We start from the raw sequence: 25,593 nt of genomic DNA on the forward strand, positions 1-25,593 counted from the left end.
ATTAGATGATTACAAAGAGTAAAAATGAAAAAAAATTCGATGATTACTTTCAGTTGTGACAAAGCAATGAATCTCCACATCAAGGTAGGATAGCCGAGAGGTACGCATGCTCGCTTGCTCCAAGCTCTCTTGCTTGGGTTAGAATCCTGACCCAGCAATAAATTGTCTTCCCGAGGTTTTAATCATTATCAATTGATTAATCATCTCAGGTTGATTAATCGATGTGTGTGCCATCTCTCGATGAACACTAAACTGGACGTCACATCTGCCCGAGTCCTCCCTCTCTCCCACCCCTCTCCCTCTCTCCCACCCCTCTCCCTCTCTCCCATCCCTCTCTCCTCTCCTCTCCTCTCCCTCTCTCCAACCCCTCTCCTCTCCCTCTCTCCAACCCCTCTCCTCTCTCCTCTCCCTCTCCAACTCCTCTCCCTCTCCAACTCCTCTCCCTCTCTCCAACCCCTCTCCTCTCCCTCTCTCCCACTCTCTCCTCTCCCTCTCTCCCACTCTCTCCTCTCCCTCTCTCCCACCCTCTCCTCTCCCTCTCTCCCACCCCTCTCCTCTCCCTCTCTCCCACACCTCTCCTCTCCCTCTCTCCCACTCCTCTCCCTCTCTTCCACCCCTCTCCCTCTCTTACACCCCTCTCCCTCTCTTCCACCCCTCTCCCTCTCTTCCACCCCTCTCCCTCTCTTCCACCCCTCTCCCTCTCTTCCACCCCTCTCCCTCTCTTCCACCCCTCTCCCTCTCTTCCACCCCTCTCCCTCTCTTCCACCCCTCTCCCTCTCTTCCACCCCTCTCCCTCTCTTCCACCCCTCTCCCTCTCTTCCACCCTCTCCCTCTCTTCCACCCCTCTCCCTCACTTCCACCCCTCTCCCTCTCTTCCTCTCCTCTCCCTCTCTACAACCCCTCTCCCCTCCCTCTCTCCAACCCCTCTCCTCTCCCTCTCTCCCACCCCTCTCCTCGCCCTCTCTCCCACCCCTCTCCTCTCCCTCTCTCCCACCCTTGTCCTCTCCCTCTCTCCAACTTCTCTCCTCTCCCTCTCTCCCACGATGGAATGGAACGAGCTCGATGTATTTGTCGGGAAGGTCGATAATTCAACACCAAGCAGAAACGGTTTTCTTTTCAAATTGTAATTGATTCACTGATTTAGTCTGCATTTACATTCAGCATCAATTTCCTCAAAAATGTCAACTGCTGTCCCTGTTAAGCCACCATTAACCATGTTACTGAACTCTGCAGATGGAAGATGTATACTCTGCTGAGAACGGAGAATTGCACGTGGGTCCATATCACTGGGAATCTTCGAAGGACGTGATCTTCTGGCTGAGTCAGCCAGATTGTGTCCTGCTGAAGGTGAGAAACCATTTTGGTTTGCCATCCTAACTTAGCAAATCGAGTTCCCCTCCCATTTCCATAAATCCATACTTGTTGCCCTACAAGCATGCTTTTCATTGAATAGTACCAGGGACCCATAGGAATTCTGTGTGATGTAAAATGTGACTAAAAGTCCTCAAGCCTCCCCCGATCATCTCTGCTAGCGAGTGGACTTTGAACTTTGAAAGATTGCCTTGTGTTAAACATGGCAGGCTTGACGATTTATTTAATTTATCGGCTTGACGACAAATCAATTGCGGTTCACCATCTTGAAATTACAACTTTTTCATCTAAATGCTGAAAATTATGTTTAAGACTATTTGAAATGCAGATTTCTCCCAAGCAACGGCAGGTTAAAAGTGTCCAGTGAGCAGAACCGAGTCACTGAAAACGCACACACGGCACATACGCAAAAGGAAACCATCCGTCCGTCATTTTGAAAATCACGTACAGTATTGCTTTAAGAGGAGCATAGTTAACCTCCGCCATCGAAGATCGGAGGTTACTGTTTTCACCCCTTTCTGTTTGTTTGTTTGTTTGTGAACAGTATTATGGAAAAACTCCTCGACGGATTTCGACGAAACTTGGTGGGGGGGGGGGGTTAGGTATGGTCTAAGGATCATGCAATTAGATTTTGGACTTGGTCCCCCCCCCCGCCAAAAAAAAAATTGTTAGGGAAAATTTTTTTTTTTTTGCATTTCTACATGTTTTAAGTGATTTCCAACCCCCCCCAAAAAAATTGTTAGAGAATTTTTTTCGCATTTCTACATGTTTTAAGTGATTCCCAACCCACCCACCTACAAAAAATATTTAGAGAAAAAAATTTTTTGCAACTTTTTTTTCAATAAAATTTCGATTTCTTTTTTTGCATTTCTACATGTTCTAAATGATTTCCAACCCCCCCCCCCCAAAAAAAAATGGAGAAAAGAACTATAACTGTCAGCACTGTTGACATCATATTTAATGAATAAGATATAAGGTTCACTTGAGTGACCCAGCAGTATTGGCAGCGGAGGTTTTGCACTCTCCTGAGTGCGCCCACTCCAGTTTAACATGTGCTTATATCCATTATTAAACATGCAGTTATGTCCATTACTTAACATGTGATTATGTCTGTTATGTAACATGCGGTTATGTCCATTATTTAACATGTGGTTATGTCCTTTATTTAACATGCGGTTATGTCCATTACTTAACATGTGATTAAGTCCATTATTTAACATGTGGTTATGTCCATTATTAACCTCCGCCATCTTCGAAGATGGATTGAGGTTACTGTTTTCACCCCTTTCTGTTTGTTTGTTTGTTTGTGAACAGTATTACGGAAAAACTGCTCGACGGATTTCGACGAAACTTGGTGGGGGGGGGGTTAGGTATGGTCCAAGGATCATGCTATTAAATTTTGGACTTGGTCCCCCCCCCCAAAAAAAATTGTTAGAGAAAATTTTTTATTTTATTTTTGCATTTCTATGTTTTAAGTTATTTCCAACCCCCCCCCAATTTTTTTTACCCCCCCCCAAAATAGAGAATTTTTTTTATTTCTACATGTTTTAAGTGATTTCCAACCGCCCCAAAAAATTGTTACCCCCCAAAAAAAATTGTTAGAGAATTTTTTTTTTTTGCATTTCTACATGTTTTAAGTGATTTCCAACCCCCCAAAAAAATTGCTACCCACCCCCCAAAAAATAGTGAGATTATTTTTTGTATTTCTACATGTTTTAAGTGATTTCCAACCCCCCCAAAAAAATTGTAAGAGAAAAAATTGTTTTTTTGCATTTCTTCATATTTTAAGTGATTTCCAACCCCCCCCCAAATTTCTTTTTACCCCCCCCCAAAAAAATGGAGACATTTTTTTTGCATCTCGACATGTTTTAAGTGATTTCCAACTGCTCCCCAAAAAATTGTTACCCCCCAAAAAAAATTGTTAGAGAATTTTTTTTTATTTCTACATTTTAAGTGATTTCCAACCCCCAAAAAATTGTTACCCCCTCCCCCAAAAAAAATTGTTAGAGAAAATTTTTTTTGCATTTCTACATATTTTGTCTTTTCCAACCCCCCCCAAAAAAATGGAGGAATTTTTTTTTGCATTTTTACATGTTTTAAGTGATTTCCAACCCCCCCCCCCAAAAAAAAATGTTGGAGAAAAGAACTATAACTATCAGCACTGTTTACATCATATTTAATGAATAAGATAGAAGGTTCACTTGAGTGACCCAGCAGTATTGGCGGCGGAGGTTTTGCCCTCTCCTGAGTGCTCCCCCTCCAGTTTAACATGTGCTTATATCCATTATTAATCATGCAGTTATGTCCATTACTTAACATGTGATTATGTCCGTTATGTAACATGCGATTATGTCCATTATGTAACATGTGGTTATGTCCATTATTAAACATGTGATTATGATCATTATTTAACAAGCAGTTATGTCCATTATTTATCATGTGATTATGTCCATTATTTAACATGTGATTATGTCCATTATATAACATGCAGTTATGTCCATTACTAAACATGTGATTATATCCATCATGTAACATGCGGCTATGTCCATTATTTAACATGTGGTAATGTCCATTATGTAACATGTGATTATGTCCATTACTTAACATGTGATTAAGTCCATTATTTAGCATGTGGTTATGTCCTTTATTTAACATGCAGTTATGTACATTACTTAACATGTGATCATGTCCATTATTTAACATGTGGTTATGTCCATTATATAACATGATTATGTCCATTATTAAACATGCGGTTTTGTCCATTATTTAACATGCAGTTCTGTCCATCACTTAACATGTGATTATGTCCATTATGTAAGATGCAGTTATGTCCATTATTAAACATGTGATTATGTCCATTATTTAACATGTGGTTATGTCCATTATTAAACATGTGATTATGTCCGTTATTAAACATGTGGTTATGTCCATTATTAAACATGAGATTATGTCCATGATTAAACATGTGGTTATGTCCATGATTAAACATGTGATTATGTCCATTATTTAACATGTGGTTATGTCCATTATTAAACATGTAGTGATGTAACATGCAGTTATGTCCATTATTAAACATGCGGTTATGTCCATTATTAAACATGTGATTATGATCATTATTTAACAAGCAGTAATGTCCATTATTTAACATGTGATTATGTCCATGATTTATCATGTGATTATGTCCATTATTTAACATGTGATTATGTCCATTATATAACATGCAGTTATGTCCATTATTTAACATGTGGTTATGTCCATTATGTAACATGTGATTATGTCCATTATGTAACATGCAGTTATATCCATTATTAAACATGCGGTTTTGTCCATTATTTAACATGCAGTTATGTCCATTATTAAACATGTGATTATGTCCATGATTAAACATGTGGTTATGTCCATGATTAAACATGTGATTATGTCCATTATTTAACATGTGGTTATGTCCATTATTAAACATGTAGTGATGTAACATGCAGTTATGTCCATTATTAAACATGCGGTTATGTCCATTATTAAACATGTGATTATGATCATTATTTAACAAGCAGTAATGTCCATTATTTAACATGTGATTATGTCCATGATTTATCATGTGATTATGTCCATTATTTAACATGTGATTATGTCCATTATATAACATGCAGTTATGTCCATTATTTAACATGTGGTTATGTCCATTATGTAACATGTGATTATGTCCATTATGTAACATGCAGTTATGTCCATTATTAAACATGCGGTTTTGTCCATTATTTAACATGCAGTTATGTCCATTATTAAACATGTGATTATGTCCATTATTTAACATGTAGTTATGTCCATTATTTACCATGTGGTTATGTCCATTACTTAACATGTGATTAAGTCCATAACTTAACATGTGATTATGTCCGTTATGTAACATGCGATTATGTCCATTATGTAACATGCATTTATGTCCATTATTAAACATGTGGTTATGTCCATTATTAAACATGTGATTATGATCATTATTTAACAAGCAGTTATGTCCATTATTTATCATGTGATTATGTCCATTATTTAACATGTGATTATGTCCATTATATAACATGCAGTTATGTCCATTACTAAACATGTGATTATATCCATTATGTAACATGCGGTTATGTCCATTATTTAACATGTGGTAATGTCCATTATGTAACATGTGATTATGTCCATTATGTAACATGCAGTTATATCCATTATAAAACATGCGGTTTTGTCCATTATTTAACATGCAGTTCTGTCCATCACTTAACATGTGATTATGTCCATTATGTAAGATGCAGTTATGTCCATTATTAAACATGTGATTATGTCCATTTATTTAACATGTGGTTATGTCCATTATTAAACATGTGATTATGTCCGTTATTAAACATGTGGTTATGTCCGTTATTAAACATGTGATTATGTCCATTATTTAACATGTGGTTATGTCCATTATTAAACATGTAGTTATGTAACATGCAGTTATGTCCATTATTAAACATGCGGTTATGTCCATTATTAAACATGTGATTATGATCATTATTTAACAAGCAGTAATGTCCATTATTTAACATGTGATTATGTCCATTATTTAACATGTGATTATGTCCATTATATAACATGCAGTTATGTCCATTACTTAACATGTGATTATATCCATTATGTAACATGTGGTTATGTCCATTATTTAACATGTGGTTATGTCCATTATGTAACATGTGATTATGTCCATTATGTAACATGCAGTTATGTCCATTATTAAACATGCGGTTTTGTCCATTATTTAACATGCAGTTATGTCCATTATGTAACATGCAGTTATGTCCATTATTAAACATGTGATTATGTCCATTATTTAACATGTAGTTATGTCCATTATTTACCATGTGGTTATGTCCATTACTTAACATGTGATTAAGTCCATTACTTAACATGTGATTATGTCCGTTATGTAACATGCGATTATGTCCATTATGTAACATGCATTTATGTCCATTATTAAACATGTGGTTATGTCCATTATTAAACATGTGATTATGATCATTATTTAACAAGCAGTTATGTCCATTATTTATCATGTGATTATGTCCATTATTTAACATGTGATTATGTCCATTATATAACATGCAGTTATGTCCATTACTAAACATGTGATTATATCCATTATGTAAGATGCGGTTATGTCCATTATTTAACATGTGGTAATGTCCATTATGTAACATGTGATTATGTCCATTATGTAACATGCAGTTATATCCATTATTAAACATGCGGTTTTGTCCATTATTAAACATGCAGTTATGTCCATTATTTAACATGTGGTTATGTCATTTATTTAACATGCAGTTATGTCCATTACTTAACATGTGATTAAGTCCATTATTTAGCATGTGGTTATGTCCTTTATTTAACATGCAGTTATGTCCATTAATTAACATGTGATCATGTCCATTATTTAACATGTGGTTATGTCCATTATGTAACGTGATTATGTCCATTATTAAACATGCGGTTTTGTCCATTATTTAACATGCAGTTCTGTCCATTATTAAACATGTGGTTATGTCCATTATTAAACATGTGATTATGTCCATGATTAAACATGTGGTTATGTCCATTATTAAACATGTGATTATGTCCATTATTTAACATGTGGTTATGTCCATTATTAAACATGTGGTTATGTCCATTATTAAACATGTAGTTATGTCCATTATTAACCTCCGCCATCTTTGAAGATGGATGGAGGTTACTGTTTTCACCCCTTTCTGTGTTTGTTTGTTTGTTTATTTGTGAACAGTATTACGGAAAAACTCCTCGACGGATTTCGACGAAACTTGGTGGGGGGGGGGGGTTAGGTATGGTCCAAGGATCATGTCATTAAATTTTGGACTTGGTCCCCCCCCCTCAAAAAATAAATTGTTAGAGAATTTTTTTTTTTTTTGCATTTCTACATGTTTTAAGTGATTTCCCACCCCCCAAAAAAATTGCTACCCCCCCCAAAAAAATAGTGAGAGAATTTTTTTTGTATTTCTACATGTTTTAAGTGATTTCCAACCCCCCCAAAAAAATTGTAAGAGAAGTATTTTTTTTTGCATTTCTTCATATTTTAAGTGATTTCCAACCCCCCCCCCCCCAAATTTTTTTTTACCCCCCCCCCAAAAAAATAGAGAAATTTTTTTTTTGCATCTACATGTTTTAAGTAATTTCCAACCACTCCCAAAAAAAATTGTTACCGCCCCCGACAAAAAAAATTGTTGAGTATTTTTTTTTGTATTTCTATGTTTTAAGTGATTTCCAACCCCCCCAAAAAAATTGTTCCCCCCCCCCCAAAAATTGTTAGAGAATTTTTTTTTTGCATTTCTACATATTTTGTCTTTTCCAGCCCCCGCCCCAAAAATTGAGGATTTTTTTTTTTGCATTTTTACATGTTTTAAGTGATTTCCAACCCCCCCCAAAAATTGTTACCCCCCCAAAAAAGTGATAAATTTTTTTGGGGATTTCTACGTTTTAAGTGATTTCCAACCCCCCCCAAAAAAACTTGTTAGAGAATTTTTTTTGTATTTCTACATGTTTTAAGTGATTTCCAACCCCCCCCAAAAAAATTGCTCCCCCCCCCCAAAAAATTGTTAGAGAAATTTTTTTTTTTTGCATTTCTACATATTTTAAGTGATTTCCAACCCCCCCCCCTCAAATTTTTTTTACCCCCCCCAAAAAAATAGAGAATTTTTTTGGCATTTCTACATGTTTTAAGTGATTTAAAACCCCCAAAAAATTGTAAGAGAATTTTTTTTTTTTTGCATTTCTTCATATTTTAAGTGATTTCCAACCCCCCCCCCCAAAAAATATAGAATTTTTTTTGCATCTAAATGTTTTAAGTGATTTCCAACCGCTCCCCAAAAAAATTGTTACCCCCCCCAAAAAAAAATTGTTAGAGAATTTTTTGTATTCTTACGTTTTAGGTGATTTCCAACCCCCCCAAAAAATTGTTACCCCCCCCCAAAAAAAAAATTGTTAGAGAATTTATTTTTTTTTGCATTTCTACATATTTTCTTTTCCAGCCCCCCCATAAAAATTGAGGATTTTTTTTTTGCATTTTTACATGTTTTAAGTGATTTCCAACCCCCCCCAAAATTGTTACCCCCCCCCAAAAATAGTGAGAAATTTTTTGGGGGATTTCTACATGTTTTAAGTGATTTCCAACCCCTCCAAAAAAAACTTGTTAGAGAATTTTTTTTGTATTTCTACATGTTTTAAGTGATTTCCAACCCCCCCCAAAAAAATTGCTCCCCCCCAAAATTGTTAGAGAAATTATTTTTTTTGGCATTTCTACATATTTTAAGTGATTTCCAACCCCCTCAAATTTTTTTACCCCCCCATAAATAGAGAATTTTTTTGTATTTCTACGTTTTAAGTGATTTCCAACCCCCCCCAAAAAATTGCTACCCCCCCCCAAAAAATTGTTCGAGAAATTTTTTTTTGCATTTCTACATATTTTCTTTTCCAACCCCCCCCCAAAAAAATTTTGAGAAAATTTTTTTTTTGCATTTTTACATGCTTTAAGTGATTTCCAACCCCCCCGCCAAAAAAAATTGTTACCCCCCTCTCCAAAAAAAGAATATTTTTTTTGCATTTATACATGTTTTTAAGTGATTTCCAACCCCCGCCAAAAAAAATTGTTAGAGAAAAAAACATTTTTGCAATTTTTTTTCAACAAAATTTCGATTTTTTTTTTTTTGCATTTTTACATGTTTTAAGTGATTTCCACCCCCCAAAAATGTTTGAGAAAAGAACTATAACTGTCAGCACTGTTGACATTATATTTAATGAATAAAGGGGCTGTCACACCTTGACAATTTAGCCAACCGATGCCGATTTATGAAAAATTTGCCTAATACGCTGGCACACGTCGAATACGTTATGGGTAGATTTTGTATACATTAAGAGCACGCTGAAAAACACTGCCATAAGTCATAGTACGCTGGCTTTAATCGTTGAACTTTGTGGTTTTTCTCAACTTTTCGGATGCTTAAAATTTTACGACGTACTCGGCGTTTGGCTCACACGTTCCGCTACACTGGCCATAAGGTTTACACACGTTATGCGATCGTTGACACACGTTATTTATATGTTACTCATATGTGGAAAGACGTTGAGGTAACATTTGCATACCCGAAACTTATTCATAAACTCTAGGTAACGTTTTATAAGCACGCTACACGAACGTTGTTCACAGCTCGCAACGCGCTACTAGAAAGTTTCTCATACATCGAAACACATCAAAGTAATGTTTAGGGAACCCGTGACTTATTTATAATCTACGAGTAATGTGCTGGGGAATTAGTTGTAGAGCATGTCCTACGAACAAATACTTATGTAGACGTATTTGACGTCTTCATGACCACACAACTTACTGAACACGTTTCTAACAAACAGCTGACGTAGAATGACGTATTCACAGCAATTTGGGGAATTGGTATATAAAAAGGGCCTTCGCAGGAGGAACCCGTCTTTTTTTAGACTTCGTGGTGAGTACATGTTGATGTCACTCTGAGAGGTGGAGGATACGGCAAGGCTGAGACGACAATACCTACCTGTCCTCGAACATCAACATGACCTCATCGAGTTGACACTGCACCAGTTGCGTGCCAATAGAGCCGGGAGAAGAAGACATGAACGGAGGAGAAGGAACTGGGTCAGACCATGGATCGGGAGGCGACGCCATTACGGCATATATGACCAGCTCATGGTGGAACTCCGGAACGAGGACCATGCATCCTTCATGAACTTCCTGCGAATGCTTCCAGCGATGTTCGACGAGCTGCTAGCCAGCGTGGGTCCAAGGATAACCAAGGATTATTATGAAATCATTTCAATAGTCCAGTGGAAGCGATTTAACTCGTTCAATGGAAACGATTTCAATTGCCGAGCACCAGCGTCCAAAAACAATAGGCAAGTGACAGCAAGTTAACTCGTTCAATGGAAACAATTTGAATTGCCGAGCACCAGCGTCAAAAACACAATAGGCGAGTGACAGCCGTTTCTTAAAATAGTTTAGTGGCAGTCAATGGATAGCAAACGTCACGTAATCGTAAACGATGCGCTCCCACGTTATGCATGCTCTGGACTATCGTTTGGCATAGGCTGTGGGCGCCTAAAACACGATAAGCAATCGTTGGTATAACTCATCTTATAAGTTATCGAAGCCTTCTGTGTTCATTACTAGTACATTATGCATTTGTCAAAGTTTTTTTTAATAATTTCAATAGTAAAACAAAGAAATATTTCATCTTCGGAATGAGGAAAAAAAATTAGCCCTTTCAGAACATTGAACAATGGTGCAAAGTATTCTCCTATTCGTTGATGCAACGAGGATCCATCATCCCCCACATCACGCTCACATACTACTACTGACATAGACATACAGCTACTACTAATGATACTAACACTACCACTACTACTACTACTATTATTACTGTCACGCACACCTACTACTAGTAAGAGTACTGCTACTATTGATACTACCGGCGTTCACATCTACTCACCATGGAGTCTGGAACAATGATGGGTTTTTATTGTGAAGCCCATTTGTATAGACCAATTCCCCTAAACGCTGCCAATATGCCAGTACACCGTAGAAGTAAGTTAGAAATGCTTTCAGTAAGTTCTATGGTTGTCCGGAAGACGTCAATTTAATTCGTCTACATACGACAATGTGCGTTTTACATACGTTACAAATAGGTTCATAGCATGTTCCTCAAAGGTTATAAGCACGTTTTACTTAAGTTCAAAACATGCTACTCATAGGGAAAACGCACGTTACTCTTACGTTAATAGCACGCCAGTCATTATACATAGTTTCAATGCACGTTATACATAGTTTATGTATAACGTGTTATACATAGTTTCAATGCACGTTACTCATAGTTTCGAAGCACGTGAAACATAGGCTAAGCTGACGCTACTCATTTGTTCAAAGCACGTTACTCATCGATTAGAAATTTGGTTTCAAGTATGTTGGCCATTACCTTGACGTGCTTCGACTTATGAGTAACCGACAAGTAACGTGTGTTCGCCGTGTTTAAACGATCGCGGAACGTGCTAGGAACAGATGCCAACGCATACGAAACGTGTGAGCCTTACGTCGAGTATGTCTTAAAATTTTCAGCGTGCTTGAAATTTCACGAGGTAATATGCCAGCGTACTTCAATGATTTCCAGCATACTCTAAACATATACACAACTTACCTGTAGCGTATCTGACGTGTGCCTAGCGTTGTAAACACATTTTTCATAGAATGGCATATGCTGGCAAAATCGTCAAGGTATGACTGCGATGTTGACACTTCAAATTCTCAGGCAGTTTTGATTTCAATCGGCGTCTGGCAAGTTCTTAACTGGCTACGCCACGAGTTCACCGGCGATACGTATAGTGCGCAAAGGGTAAGTTAAACTCTCGTTTGTCATAGGTTTTGAACGCCGACCACAAGGTAAGCATTCGTTGGTAAAAGTTATGTATAACACAATGAAACTTTCTGTGCCCGTTACTAATATGTTATGCAAACGATCAACACGTTATGAATACGCCAAAAACTTTAAAAAAAAACATCAAAATTTCAGCGTACGCCAGCGTTTTACATACATTTTTATACGTTGCCATTGCTGCCTAAAACGTGAAGGTGTGGCAGGGCCCTAAGATATAAGGTTAACTTGAGCGACCCAGCAGTATTGGCGGCGGAGGTTTTGCACTCTCCTGAGTGCTTCCCCTCTTGTTTAACATGTGATTATGTCCATTATTTAACATGTAGTTATGTCCATTATTAAACATGTGATTATGTCCATTATTTAACATGTGGTTATGTCCATTATTAAACATGTGATTATGTCCTTTATTTAACATGTGGTTATGTCCAAAATTAAACATGTGGTTATGTCCATTATTAAACATGTGATTATGTCCATTATTTAACATGTGGTTATGTCCATAATTAAACATGTAGTTACGTCCATTATTTAACATGCGGTTATGTCCTTTATTTAACATGCAGTTATGTCCATTACTTAACATGTGATTAAGTCCATTATTAAACATGTGATTATGTCCATTATTTAACGTGTGGTTATGTCCATTATTTAACATGTGGTTATGTCCATTATTAAACATGTAGTTATGTCCATTATTTACCATGTGGTTATGTCCATTACTTAACATGTGATTAAGTCCATTATTTAACATGTGGTTATGTCCTTTATTTAACATGCAGTTATGTCCATTACTTAACATGTGATCATGTCCATTATGTAACATGTGGATATGTCCATAATTAAACATGTAGTTACGTCCATTATTTAACATGCGGTTATGTCCTTTATTTAACATGCAGTTATGTCCATTATTTAACATGTGGTTATGTCCATTATTAAACATGTGATTATGTCCATTATTTAACGTGTGGTTATGTCCATTATTTAACATGTGGTTATGTCCATTATTAAACATGTAGTTATGTCCATTATTTACCATGTGGTTATGTCCATTACTTAACATGTGGTTATGTCCTTTATTTAACATGCAGTTATGTCCATTACTTAACATGTGATCATGTCCATTATGTAACATGTGGTTATGTCCATTATTTAACATGCTGTTATGTCCTTTATCTAACATGTGGTTATGTCCATTATTTAATATGCAGTTATGTCCATTATTTAACATTTAGTTATGTCCTTTATTTAACATGTGATTATGTCCATTATTTAACATGTTGTTATGTCCATTGTTTAACATGCTGTTATGACCATTATTTAACATGCTGTTATGTCCATTATTTAACATGTGATTATGTCCATTATTTAACACGCTGTTATGACCATTATTTAACATGTGATTATGTCCATTATTTAACATGCTGTTATGTCCATTATTTAACATGTCCTTATGTACTTTATCTAACATGTGGTTATGTCCATTGTTTAATATGCGGTTATGTCCATTATTTAACATTTAGTTGCGTCCATTATTTAACATTTAGTTATGTCCTTTATTTAACATGTGATTCTGTCCATTGTTTAACATGTTGTTATGTCCATTGTTTAACATGCTGTTATGACCATTGTTTAACATGCTGTTATGACCATTATTTAACATGCTGTTATGTCCATTATTTAACATGTGATTATGTCCATTATTTAACACACTGTTATGACCATTATTTAACATGTGATTATGTCCATTATTTAACATGCTGTTATGACCATTATCTAACATGTGGTTATGTCCATTGTTTAATATGTGGTTATGTCCATTATTTAACATTTAGTTATGTCCATTATTTAACATGTGCTTACGTCCATTATTTAACATGTTGTTATGCCCATTATGTAACATGCGGTCATGTCCTTTATTTAATATGCGGTTATGTCAATTATTAAACATGCCGTTATGTCCATTATTAACCTCCGCCATCTTCGAAGATGGACGGTGGTTACTGTTTTCACCCCTTTCTGTTTGTTTGTTTGTGAACAGTATTACGGAAAAACTCCTTGATGGATTTCGACGAAACTTGGTGCGGGGTTAGGTATAGTCCAAGGATCATGCCATTAAATATTGGACTTGGTCCCCCCCGCCCAAAAAAAAAAATTGTTGGAGAAAAAACAATTTTTTTTTTTTTTGCATTTCTACATGTTTTAAGTGATTTCCCATCCCCCCCCAAATCTTTTTTTACCCCACCCCCAAAAAAAGAGAATTTTTTTTTTGCATTTCTACATGTTTTAAGTGATTTCCAACCCCCCCCCAAAAAAAATTGTTAGAGAAAATTTTTTTTTTGCATTTCTACATGTTTTAAGTGATTTCCAACCGACCCCCAAAAAAAATTGTTACCCCCCCAAAAAATTGATAGATAATTTTTTTTTGCATTTCTACATATTTTAAGTGATTTCCAACCCCCCCCCCAAAAAATTGTTTGAGAAAAAAAGATATTTTTTTGCATTTTTACATGTTTTAAGTGATTTCCAACCCCCCCCCCAAAAAAAAAAATGTTGGAGAAAATAACTATAACTCTCAGCACTGTTGACATCCTATTTAATGAATAAGATACAAGGTTCACTTGAGTGACCCAGCAGTATTGGCGGTGGAGGTTTTGCACTCTCCCGAGTGCTCCCCCTCTATTTTAACATACGTTATGTCCTTTATTTAACGTGCAGTTATGTCCATTATTTAACATTTAGTTATGTCCTTTATTTAACATATGATTATGTTAAATAACAAATTTAACATATGATTATGTCCATTATTTAACATGCAGTTATGTCCTTTATTTAACATTTAGTTATGTCCTTTATTTAACATATGATTATGTTAAATAACAAATTTAACATATGATTAGAGAAAAAAAAAACATTTTGCCCCTTTTTTTTCAAAAAAAATTTCGATTTTCTTTTTTTTGGGCATTTCTACATGCGCGTCGATCTAGTTTAGTTTATTCAATCGTGGTTCAGTGGAGTCTGATCCGTTTTGACCTACAATGAATAGGATATCAGGTTCACTTTAGTGACCCAGCAGTATTGGCGGCGGAGGTTTTGCACTCTACCGAGTGCTCCCCCTCTAGTTTTCTTTGTTTTGGTGATTCCTGAAACGTTTCAGGTTCCTCCTCATCACAAGTAAAGGTTGGCCAGTAATGCAACACATTGCTCACGATATTTTTTTAAAAAGAAGAAATTCAAGGGTCAGTGTTGCACCAAGTATCATTTGAAAAAAAAATCCTTCACATTTTATTCTTCTCCATAATGCTTGAATCCACATTCTCCCTCCTGTCTTCTCCTGATAATTCTACCTCCGTCACCGACTTGAATAGCATCAGTTAGTGGACGTTAAAGATCCCTTGGTGACCTTCATGAAGTGTCCTTCAGTTGGCAAGTTATCACTAGCAGCCAAAACAAATTACAAATTCCTGCCATAACCTACAGAGGGCACCACATCAGTGGCACAGCCATGCTCCCAGCAATTTATTTAGTCATATGCAGTCTGGCTGCATCATTTTCTGGGGGCATTGGGCCAGCACTGATTACCAGTAAGCTGTAGCAGGGGGTGTTGTATCAGAAGTATAAAACGTACTCATTTTGCCAACCTAGGAACAATGACAGGCTGTCAAACCCACCTGTGTTAATTCAACGGCACAACAGGAGCTTGAACTCAAGACCCTAACATCTTAAGCCAGCCCCCTTAACTGTTAAGCCAGCACCAGGTTTCTCAGGTAATGATGCAAACACACACCTATGTGCTGCATATAAAATGATGATGACCTGCTTGAATCTCTCCATGTATCCTATTAGCATCTCTCTACTTCACCTGCCGTGGAACCACCAGACTTCGTGTCCAGATTGCGCGACCAGCTGTGTTTCCTTCTCGAGCACCCAACACCACACAAGCTCTTCCCCCATGGCAAGGCACGTATCTATCGCCGGAATGGCGAAGGTTTATGGGAGCTGATGCAGTAATACATGCATATGCTACAGACTGTAGAGGACCAAAGTGTTTTTCACTCGATTTGCTTGCTTAAGCAAAGGCCCTCACTTCTGTGAAGCGTAATTTATATTTGCAGGAATGACACTGAGATGCCTTTTAGTTTCAACATGGACATGCATTTTGAAGCTTGTACAAGTAAAAGTTTATTGGAGTTGCAGAGGTGGGTCCTGTCATGGATTGCTTTTCGCAGCTCTGAAACTCGACCTCATTTGAAGCTATGGGATCCTGAAAACATTCAACGTAATGTATTTTAATAACATGTGACTTTGCCTCTGTGTGTGTGCTGGTCTGAGGAGGAGGCTGCAGAGATTTTTTGTTTTGATTATCACTTTGATTGAAGTGTACAGCCAATCCACCATTGTAAGCATTCCATTTTTAACTCACCTGGACTTTAATTAGGTGAGCTTATGTGATCGAGCAGTGTCTGTCGGTGAGTGAGTGAGTCACTCAATCCGTAAATACTTGTCATTTACGCTTGAACCACACACAATTTTAATGAAACTTGGCCACAAGCTTCATATGTGATGCCTAACGAAGGTGTATTGACCGCATCAAAATCTGCACTCATTAAAGGGGTCTACGGGGTTTTTTTTTGACCCCCCCACCCCAAAATATGTATTTGCTCTCTTCTCCGAAAACTACACACACGACTTTGATGAAACTTGACCACAACCTTCATCATCCGTGATGTTCCAAAGTGAATTGACTGCATCAAAATCTGTGCTCATTATGGGAGTCTACGGCGGGATTTTGACCCCCTAAGATAGGTATGTGCTCTTCTGAACTACACACACAATTTCAATGAAACTTGACAACGACCTTTATCACCTGTGATGTACCAAAGTTTGTTCACGGCATTGAAATATTCATAGTCTAAGGGGGTTGCGGGGGTGGGGTATGAATGACTGTTGCTCCCGATCCAGGTGAGCTTCAGGTCAGGAAGTTCCTATTTTTTTTCAAAATGCATTGTTTGAGTTTTGGTCACAAAGGATTAATGACACACAGTGGCTGTGATGTAGAAATACAACTGGTGGATCTGCCAAAAGATTACATTTTAGGATTAATCAAAATAAAGAGCAAAAGCACTTCTTCCAGTCAAAGCCCTTTTATTGGAGAGAAATTAAATATTGTGGGTTGGGTTGAATAGGATTGAAGTTGGTTGTTCAAGCTAAATTTATTGTGGAAATATGAAATGCCTTACTGGGATCAACTAATGCAAAACACACAATGACCTGCATTGTTATCAAGCCTCTGTTTAAAACAACACTGCATCGCCACTCCCATCCAGACCAAACTTAGCTCAGAAATACCACGGTCTCATTCACACAAAAACCTTAACGAAAGAGCCGATAAAAAACAGCTTTTTGTTCCCTAACTTTCTGGTGTCTGTCTAAACAAGGGACATGTACGTACATATCGGTATTGAATAAGGAAGGTGAGGAAGAATTTTAATTTCAGGTTTTCTCCACAAGACATTTGGTAGGATGGGTCACCGAGCATAAATTTTCCTTTTCTTTACTTTCTATAAGACGGCACTTCAACAATCCGACACAATTACAAGCACACAATAACGTTTTAACTTCAAGTCGGGCACAAATATAGTTTTGGTTCACCTACAGCATTGTAAGGCCAAATAAAGCAATCTTTCATCTTTTAAAAGCAAAACCACACCAGGAGATGTGTTGTGTCGAGTCAGATTGTAATCTTGTGTGTTTCCAGTTGAGGGGAACACCAACAAAACATGTAGGTGGCCACTTAGTAACTGAACCAGCCTGCATCTCCACAAGCACCCAGAACATGTGCTTTGGATTCATCAAGTAAGCAGTCTTCATGGTTTGTAAAAGGAAGAATGCAATGTGCAAGTAGAAGCAAGATTTAAAAAACAATTTTTTTTTCTTGCCCTGATGTCAATACTGGTCGGTCCTTCATTTCCATCGCTACTGATATTAAGACTGCCTGGGAATCCTTCCATACAAGCTTGTTTTCTCTTATGTACAGATTTATCCCATCTCGTCTGCAGTTGTCATAACTATCCTCTCATCCCCGGTACACCGAATCCCGTGGTGAGACAGTCGCCTTCAAACAACAAGTCTTCTCTTCCTGGAAGGCAAACCTGACCAAAGGAATACTGTTCTTTGATCAATTGCTTTCTGAATGACTGTTGCTCCCGATCCAGGTGAGCTTCAGGACAGGCAGTTCCTATTTTTGTTTCAAAATGCATTGAGTTTGAGTTTTTGAGTTAATACTGGTCGGCCCTTCATTTCCATCGCTCCTGATATTACGACTTCCTGGGAATCCTTCCATACAAGCTTGCTTTCCCTTATGTTCAGATTTATCCCATCTCGTCTGCGGTTGTCATAACTATCATCTCATCCCAGGTATAACGAATCCCATGGTGACAGTCGCCTTTCAAACAACAAGCCTTCTCTTCCTGGAAGGTAAACCTGACCAAAGGAATACTGTTCTTTGATCAATTGCTTTCTGACCAAATCTTCCTGCAGCTCCATCTGGTTTCCTCAGCAGATCTAGTTGCATTCTGTCAGAGGCAGTCTATATGTTACATGCAGATGGTGAAGGGATAAGGACGGTAAATACAGAGTGCAGTCAAAGGACAACAGCTTGCAAGTGATGGGATTAAAGCGAGGGAATGTAAGATAAGTCAAATTCTATTAGGAATTGTATTGTAATGGGAAAAATGTAATCTTTTATATTAAATAAGTCCTTGGCAGGGTAAGGCTACTTTTGATGAAAATTGTACACCGAACATGGAATTGTTTGCCTTTTTGAAATTTATAAGTTTAATCCGTTAATCCATTGTCAAAGATTGGTTGTGAATGTATCTTTATAAATGCATCATTAACAGCTACTGCCCATTCGAGGTGGTGGTCCTTGGTGCTGACCTATGGAGACGATCTTTGTAAATGCATTATTCTCCATTCTTATCTCACGTTGGTACCTGGAAATAAACGCTGGAACTATCGCTCGTTATTTTGGTCATTTCATAGTTCGTGCAAATAAAGCGATGAAGGATAAGTTAGTGCTTCAAACCTTTGTGATTATGGGACATTTTCACAAAAGCGGGTCAGGTAACGGTAAACACTGTCCGAGAATTTTTATCAAGCATATATTGCCCAGTCAGTGCAGAGGCCTTATGGTGATCCTGCGTTGCTGACATCATTTGAACATTTTTCTCGGACTTATAAAGGGTTCAAGCACTATTTCGAGAATATCAAAGAAAGTTGATTTTTGAGTTTGTTCTTTACCGTTACCTGACCCGCTTTTGTGAAAATGTCCCTTATAAGACTAATGTTCACATTTTGTGTTCGTGGTCTGTGATGCTAAATGACTGAATTTTCTGCCTTAATAAATTATCTCATCATGCTGATGATGGCGGTCTAAAACTCACACCCAGTACAGTAATGGTGTAACCCTTTTAACCTTGTCAAGCTGCCCTCTTGTGTCCCACTTCAAGGTACTGGCTTCTTGAGATTACCCTCTATCCTCGAAACGATGACGAAGCAGTCTTTGGTTTCAGCTTTTCCTATTCCATCACTAGTATAAACTAGTCGTCCAGCCAGTTACGTGAGCGGGGCTTTTTCATTACAATGACAATTGGAGAAGCTGAGTCTCTACACCTGGATGTTATATGCAGTTGGTCTTTCTTAAATTACAGTTTGAAAATCAAATATCGATCAAACAGAGCAGTCGCAACAGGAGCAGAAATGCAGGTGACCACGATGTCCAAATACAGAATTATTCTTCCATGAGACAAACAAAACTTAGCTGTGTTGTAGGAGGAAGCTCAAATGGCAGATCCGAACACAGAACTCCACCGTCCCTCACTGCTCCCAGTCCTATCACAATCTTATCTTTACCATGAACCATTAAAAAACTTTTCATCATTAACTATTTGAATAAACAATCGATAACAGCAGTTTCTTCATGTTACAACCAGACTAATAAACCCAGTGTCTCAGAATGCTGGCACGAAGCTTGTGAACAAATAAAACTATCAACCACGAGGGCAGGGAACGATCGACAAGTGTAACTAAAAAATACCGACTGCATGGGCCTTCTTACGCTCTCCTCAAATGGATCAAGCTGGCCTACAACAATCCACAAATGATGGCAGCAACGTCCCGAGCGCACTCCCCGTGAAGAATGCTCTGATGATCACCGGGAATGAGGTGTGTTTTTATCTCTCCATCGCATACCTGCAGGAGGATAGGGGATATTAAAAAGAGGGAAAGAGACAGCAAAACATTAGCGATGAACCACACATGGTATCACATCAACTTTTAGTGACTTCCTTGTTTGTGAACGTCAGTAACAAGTTGATTCTGCTTTTATTTCATACAACTGCACATATATTGCTTTATGCTCATATTTTCTCTGAGGAGGTCTTCGTGTGGCCTTCAACATTGAAGTTCATTACGGTGAAATATATATATATTTTTCTTTGTCGTTGAACTCCCTCATCAACAGAATAGCGCATCGGACAATCCTCACACGTTCCATTAGAAACTAGGGAATCACAGTCTTGCAATTTGTGTTGTTTGTGAGAGACATTTGGTCAACTAGCTCTGCATGTCACCCATATTGGTACATTGTTGGTGGTGTGTGGTTTCCTGAGTTTCATCGTTTTCTATTTGGAAAGAATAAGAAATCTCGACCGACTACAATAGATGTCTACGTAATCAAAATTAATGTGCATAATTGGTCTGCTGCTGGCATTTTATTTTTATGGCGATGCTGGTTACTGAGACATGTCGAAGCAAGTTAAATGGTTACAATGGAGCACTATCCTCTTGAGACTAGTATTGATGTGTGTGCACATAAAATAAACAATAGATTTTATCAACAAAGTTACCACCATAGGAAATGAGGTGCAGCTGATGTTGAGTGTTGGTCCTTCGTTTGGGCTCACGTTCAAAATGTCAGCCGCACCTCGTTTCCCACAGCAGTAAAATAAACATCAACTTTTAGATGGTAAAATGTATTATTGAGCAAGACATTCAATTCTGATTCTCTATTGATTGATCAATCCAACCTGACCTCACTGATGTATGCAATTTGGTCAATAATTTTGCATTACGGAGACAGGTTGTTACAACAATGACTTCAGAGTCAATTAGTTATTGCATATCCAATGTTGGAATAAGATGTCCCATTATACCCAGATTAGCACTGCCATGATTGGATGTGCACAGAGAATCGGGTCCCCTATATCAGTACTGGTCACGCTTCTCCCATTCCATTGTGTTTAATTTCATGACCACATGGTTATCCATAATTGTTGCTTGGGAAAAACAGAGCCAGAGTCCTGATTTTGTGGAGGGACCATGTGGCCGTTGGCACAGTCAATGGGAAAGGCCAGTGATGTCATGACCCAGGGGGGAATTAGATAAGAGGCGGGGCTTTTCATCAAGGCTTTTGCGGAGTTTCTTGGCGGCGAGAGACTAGTGGATTCGAGCTTCTCAGTGCACGCAGAATGAGCGGGATGGGTGAGCCGATCGACCTTGTGAGGAGTGTTACACATAGTGTTGGTGAGTTGTCTGTTGGTCACACTACCCAAGCACCCACAATGCGTGCTAGAAGCAGTGGCAATTGGGTGCCGCATCGAGCTCATCCGACTCCCACCTTGCTTCACTGACCAACCACACTGTTCCGCGCCATTCTGACGATCCCCATTCTAACTCTAGAGCTTCTTTTCTTTTCTTTATTTCCCCACACTCCCCCTTCATTTTGTATTCCTGAACAAGCTTGCATATGTTTAGATTAGAAGCCAAGGTCGCTAATTTAGCCCATAAATGTTTAGAACTAAGCATGCTGCTGGTTTCCTGTGTTGCCCTTTTGCACCGAGTTTGATTGCTGTGCTATCCAATTTAAGTGAAACCATTGCACCTCCAGTATTTGTACAGTGGTTATGGGTTACGATTGGCACCACCTGCACAACAAATTATCAATTTGAAATCTATTCGAAGCGTGCCACCACCACGGTTTTGGTGCGTGAAGGAAATGAAGTCAATTTAACCGCTTCCAATGGCGGTCAGCACGGCGTGCGGTTTCACCTCTTTCTCATGACTTATTCTGCAGTCTACCTTCGGCAGGTCACGGTTCACCCATAAGGGACACCAAACCTGTTACAATTGAAATGCAGCATTTGCTAAACATATTCTTCATACATTCCTCTATTTTCCCCACCTGTGGAACCAACTTCCACACTCTCCTCAATCTCATTCTTCCCTCCAGGTCTTCAAAACAGCTGTTCACCACCATCTCAAATCATTCCCTATCCAAAACTGATATATATATTTTTTACACTCATTGAACCGGGATCCCCCACTGAGCATCCCCCACCCCTCCAAAATATTTGTTTCTGTATCTATCTTGTCAACCCCTCGTGTTCTCCCCTACCCCTCATCCGTTACCTGCATCCCTTGTCTGTCCATCTCAGTCTATTTTCTCCCTTGGCCCTGCTGTTGGCATTTCCCCCTTCACCTGCTGTTCCTTTTCTTATGCTGTGTCCTGATTCATTCTGTGTTCTAGCTCTTCCAGAAACCTTGATGATGTTTACAAAAAAAAAATTATATATATATATATTTATTGTGATGACAAAAAGTATGCACGCTTTGTATGTTAAAGCTTATTTTTAGTTTTGCTGATTATGCCATTAAGGCAGAAGCATGTTTTGTGAGATGGGAAAATTAAAATGCTGACTTGAAAACTGCCACCCAGGAAGCGTTGTTGAGTCTCTGAAGATACATCTTTCAGGATTGTTGAATTTTGTTTTTGTCCAATCACATTCTCTTTCGATTGATTGGTTAATCACAGTGTGTCAATTTAGAATTCAGTCAAGCTTCCAGCCCAAAGGAGTCCTTCAAAAGATTGTTTGTTCTTTAAAATCCACAAGGGAATGCGAGCACACAAGCTGGTTTAATGTTCTCTCCAAAGGGTGATGTAAATCCTCAATACAATGCTCCTTGTATGGCCAGCACCAGAAAGCAGTTTCAATCAAGTAAATTCTATCTCCACATCAAATTTCAGACTTGGCAGCTTAGAAACAACCAGGCTATCAATGAAGTTATTCTGCTGCTTAAAAAAAAAAAAAAATTATAACGGCACTCAGGTAAAGCACATACTTCCACCAAGCTGAACAGTTTACATTTTGAATTCCACGGATTGGCCAGATCTGGAGCGAAACTGCAAATGCCGAATCTGTGAATGTCACGGGTGGAAACCCTCACATCATTTCAAGATTACAAGGAATTTTTGCACAGGAGGAGGCCATTCGGCCCATCATGCCTGCACCACACCAATACTAGATTTTAATAAATCCATCAATACCCTTCCCTTCGTGTGCAGCCTTTTGGCTGCTACACTGGTACTCATTTTGCTGACCTCAGAAGGATGACAGGCTGAGTCAACCCCATGGAGTTAATTCAGCAGCCAACGGGGCTTGAACTCAGGACCCTAGGATCCCAAGCCACCACCCTAACCACGAAGCCAACACCAGATTTCCTTCGCCTTTAAACTCAATCTCTCTATATTTTCATCCAAACAGTATAATTCCAATCACAAATTAATACTTCACCATTAACAGCCGTTTTTACAGCCATTTTTCCCTGCTGAGCAGGGGTTAGCTTTCCTTGAGGCAATATTTTTTTTATGGCCGGATGCCCTTCCTGACACCAACCCTGGTCGCCCCTTACGACACACAGGGATATGGTACACATATTCTAACCAGGGCATACACTGGGACCAGGACACTGGTGCTCATTTCGTCGACCTCAGAAGGATGACAGGCTGAGTCAACCTCCTGGTGTAAATTCAGCGGCCAACGGGGCTTGAACTCAGGACCCTAGGATCCCAAGCCACCACCCTAACCACTAAGCCAACACCAAGCTTTAATAATACTACACCATTAATATAACAAAATACATTATTACAAACACTCCTGAGGTAAACTAATAGAAATGCCATTCTGACATTACATCCAGAGAGGGAGCAGCTTCATACGGATCAAAACTCAATATCATTGTACAATACATACTGAAGTATTTATGAAACCTCTCACCCACCTTAGGACACTGGTTGGGACCCCAAAAGGTTCCACTGTAGGTTTGGCGGGGCAAGCCCCAAAACAGAGTAGTTCGGTGTCGGACAGACACTCCTGCTTTATAATATAGATATATCGTTTTTGGCCCCATCTTTCAATGGTGAAGAATCACTTTTATATCCACATCCAGAAATTTTTAGTATCTGCACGCGGATCGAGATCTACACCAAAATCTAATCGATTAGTCCTCGTCACACACCAAGCATGTCCACCAATTTTCTTCAAAATCCATGCACAACTTTTTCAGATTTTGTGCTCGCAAACAAACCTTCAGGGGTGAATCCATAACCATTGGTGGTGGAAGTAATCAATTACTATCATAATTACTATTGCATGCACATTATTTTGCCTTAAACTATGTTGTCAAAATTATTATGGTGGACATATCCAACCTCAACTCTCAAACACATCATGGCTGACTCCAAATATCCCACGATGGAGAGAGAAAAAAAGTTTTTATCAACTGAGAGTTGACGATGATATGCTGTGTCATAGGAAGCAAAGTTAAACTGTTTCTGGCTTGGTGGAGCAAGAGGACTCATCGGACCGAGTCACCCAACATGAAATATCAGCTTTACCCAACTTCTCACTGTGGGATACACACCTTTGTCAACTTAAAGTTGACTAGCAAAGAACTGTCCTTGCAGACTGATTAATTCCCCCAGACTAAGGTGTATTTTACTCTGACTTGCAATACAAGGGAGCGGCGTTATGCTTTACGTATCTACAGAAAGAGAATTTGGGTCCTCCCACCCTGAACTATTGTTTTTTTTAAACCCCCTAATACCTCTTAGTGCACACCACAAGTACAACCCATCAGTTTAACTCATTCCATCCAGCAGTTAAGGAATACAGAGTCAGTCAAACAAATCAACACCTCTAATTATAGACAACTTAAAGATGATAAAACCTATCATTCGAATTGTTCACAGATGCAGACTAACAAAGTCAAGTACAGTATTCCTCTGCAGAGAAAAATTGCCAGGCAAAGTTTAAAAAAATATATTTTTTTTTTGAAGGGGCCCGAAGGCTCGTAGAGGAGCTGCGACACAAATCACGCACACTTGCAGACACATACACGAGACAACACCAGACGACTTAAACACAGCCGCTGAGAATGGGGGAAGTGAAGTCTCTTCCCAAAACACTGAGTACCAGCGAAATTCATCTTTATGACGTCACTTTTCTCTCCGTACTCAATGGGACATTCAAGTAGGCATTTGCTCCTCATGGATGCCAACATATGGGGTTTTTTTTTCTGTGTTCTATCCTTTAAATGCTGAGCATCAAACAAGGAAGCAGCACATACCTGTTTAAAAATCTTTGTTAAGATTCAGCCAGGGTTTCAACTGCCGACCTCCAAGACTCAGAGAGGACATTCTAACCATTGTGCCACCGAGTTTGGTTAAAAATGATAACAGCATTGCACGATCGAGTTTTTCAAAGAATTCATACATGATCATGAACTGGGACTATCAACAAAAAGTTTTTTTTGTTTATTTTAAGGACCACAAGAAGGAACGGCAGCAAATTCCTGAGTGGATGTTGAATTTCTAGGCCTGGTACAAAATGTGGGTTCACCA

General features: G+C 38.4%; 2 protein-coding genes across 5 annotated transcripts in view; one reads left to right on the top strand and one right to left on the bottom strand.

The window, feature by feature from the left end:
* NTAN1 (N-terminal asparagine amidase) overlaps positions 1-22,624 on the top strand; it is a 74,002-nt gene extending 51,378 nt beyond the window's left edge. For 2 of the 3 annotated variants that reach the window (XM_085885107.1, XM_085885108.1), the window contains 3 exons: positions 1,234-1,347; positions 15,699-15,812; positions 22,144-22,624. In XM_085885107.1, coding sequence (XP_085741233.1) covers positions 1,234-1,347; positions 15,699-15,812; positions 22,144-22,197 — 282 coding nt within the window. In that variant the 3' untranslated portion in view covers positions 22,198-22,624. Of the gene's footprint in view, positions 1-1,233; positions 1,348-15,698; positions 18,872-22,143 lie in introns of those variants that run through there. The other variant, XM_085885109.1, reaches the window with a different exon arrangement.
* The window catches only part of FASN (fatty acid synthase), a 148,617-nt gene continuing 140,346 nt past the window's right edge, over positions 17,323-25,593 (bottom strand). For both annotated transcript variants that reach the window (XM_085885099.1, XM_085885100.1), the window contains exon 45: positions 17,323-20,105. In XM_085885099.1, the coding sequence (XP_085741225.1) occupies positions 19,998-20,105 (108 nt within the window). In that variant the 3' untranslated portion in view covers positions 17,323-19,997. The remainder of the gene's footprint in view (positions 20,106-25,593) is intronic.

This window comes from Eptatretus burgeri, chromosome 6 (genome assembly GCF_056783735.1).
Source record: "Eptatretus burgeri isolate ZD-2024b chromosome 6, Ebu_testis_v1, whole genome shotgun sequence".
In the NCBI taxonomy this organism is placed as follows: Eukaryota; Metazoa; Chordata; class Myxini; order Myxiniformes; family Myxinidae; genus Eptatretus; species Eptatretus burgeri.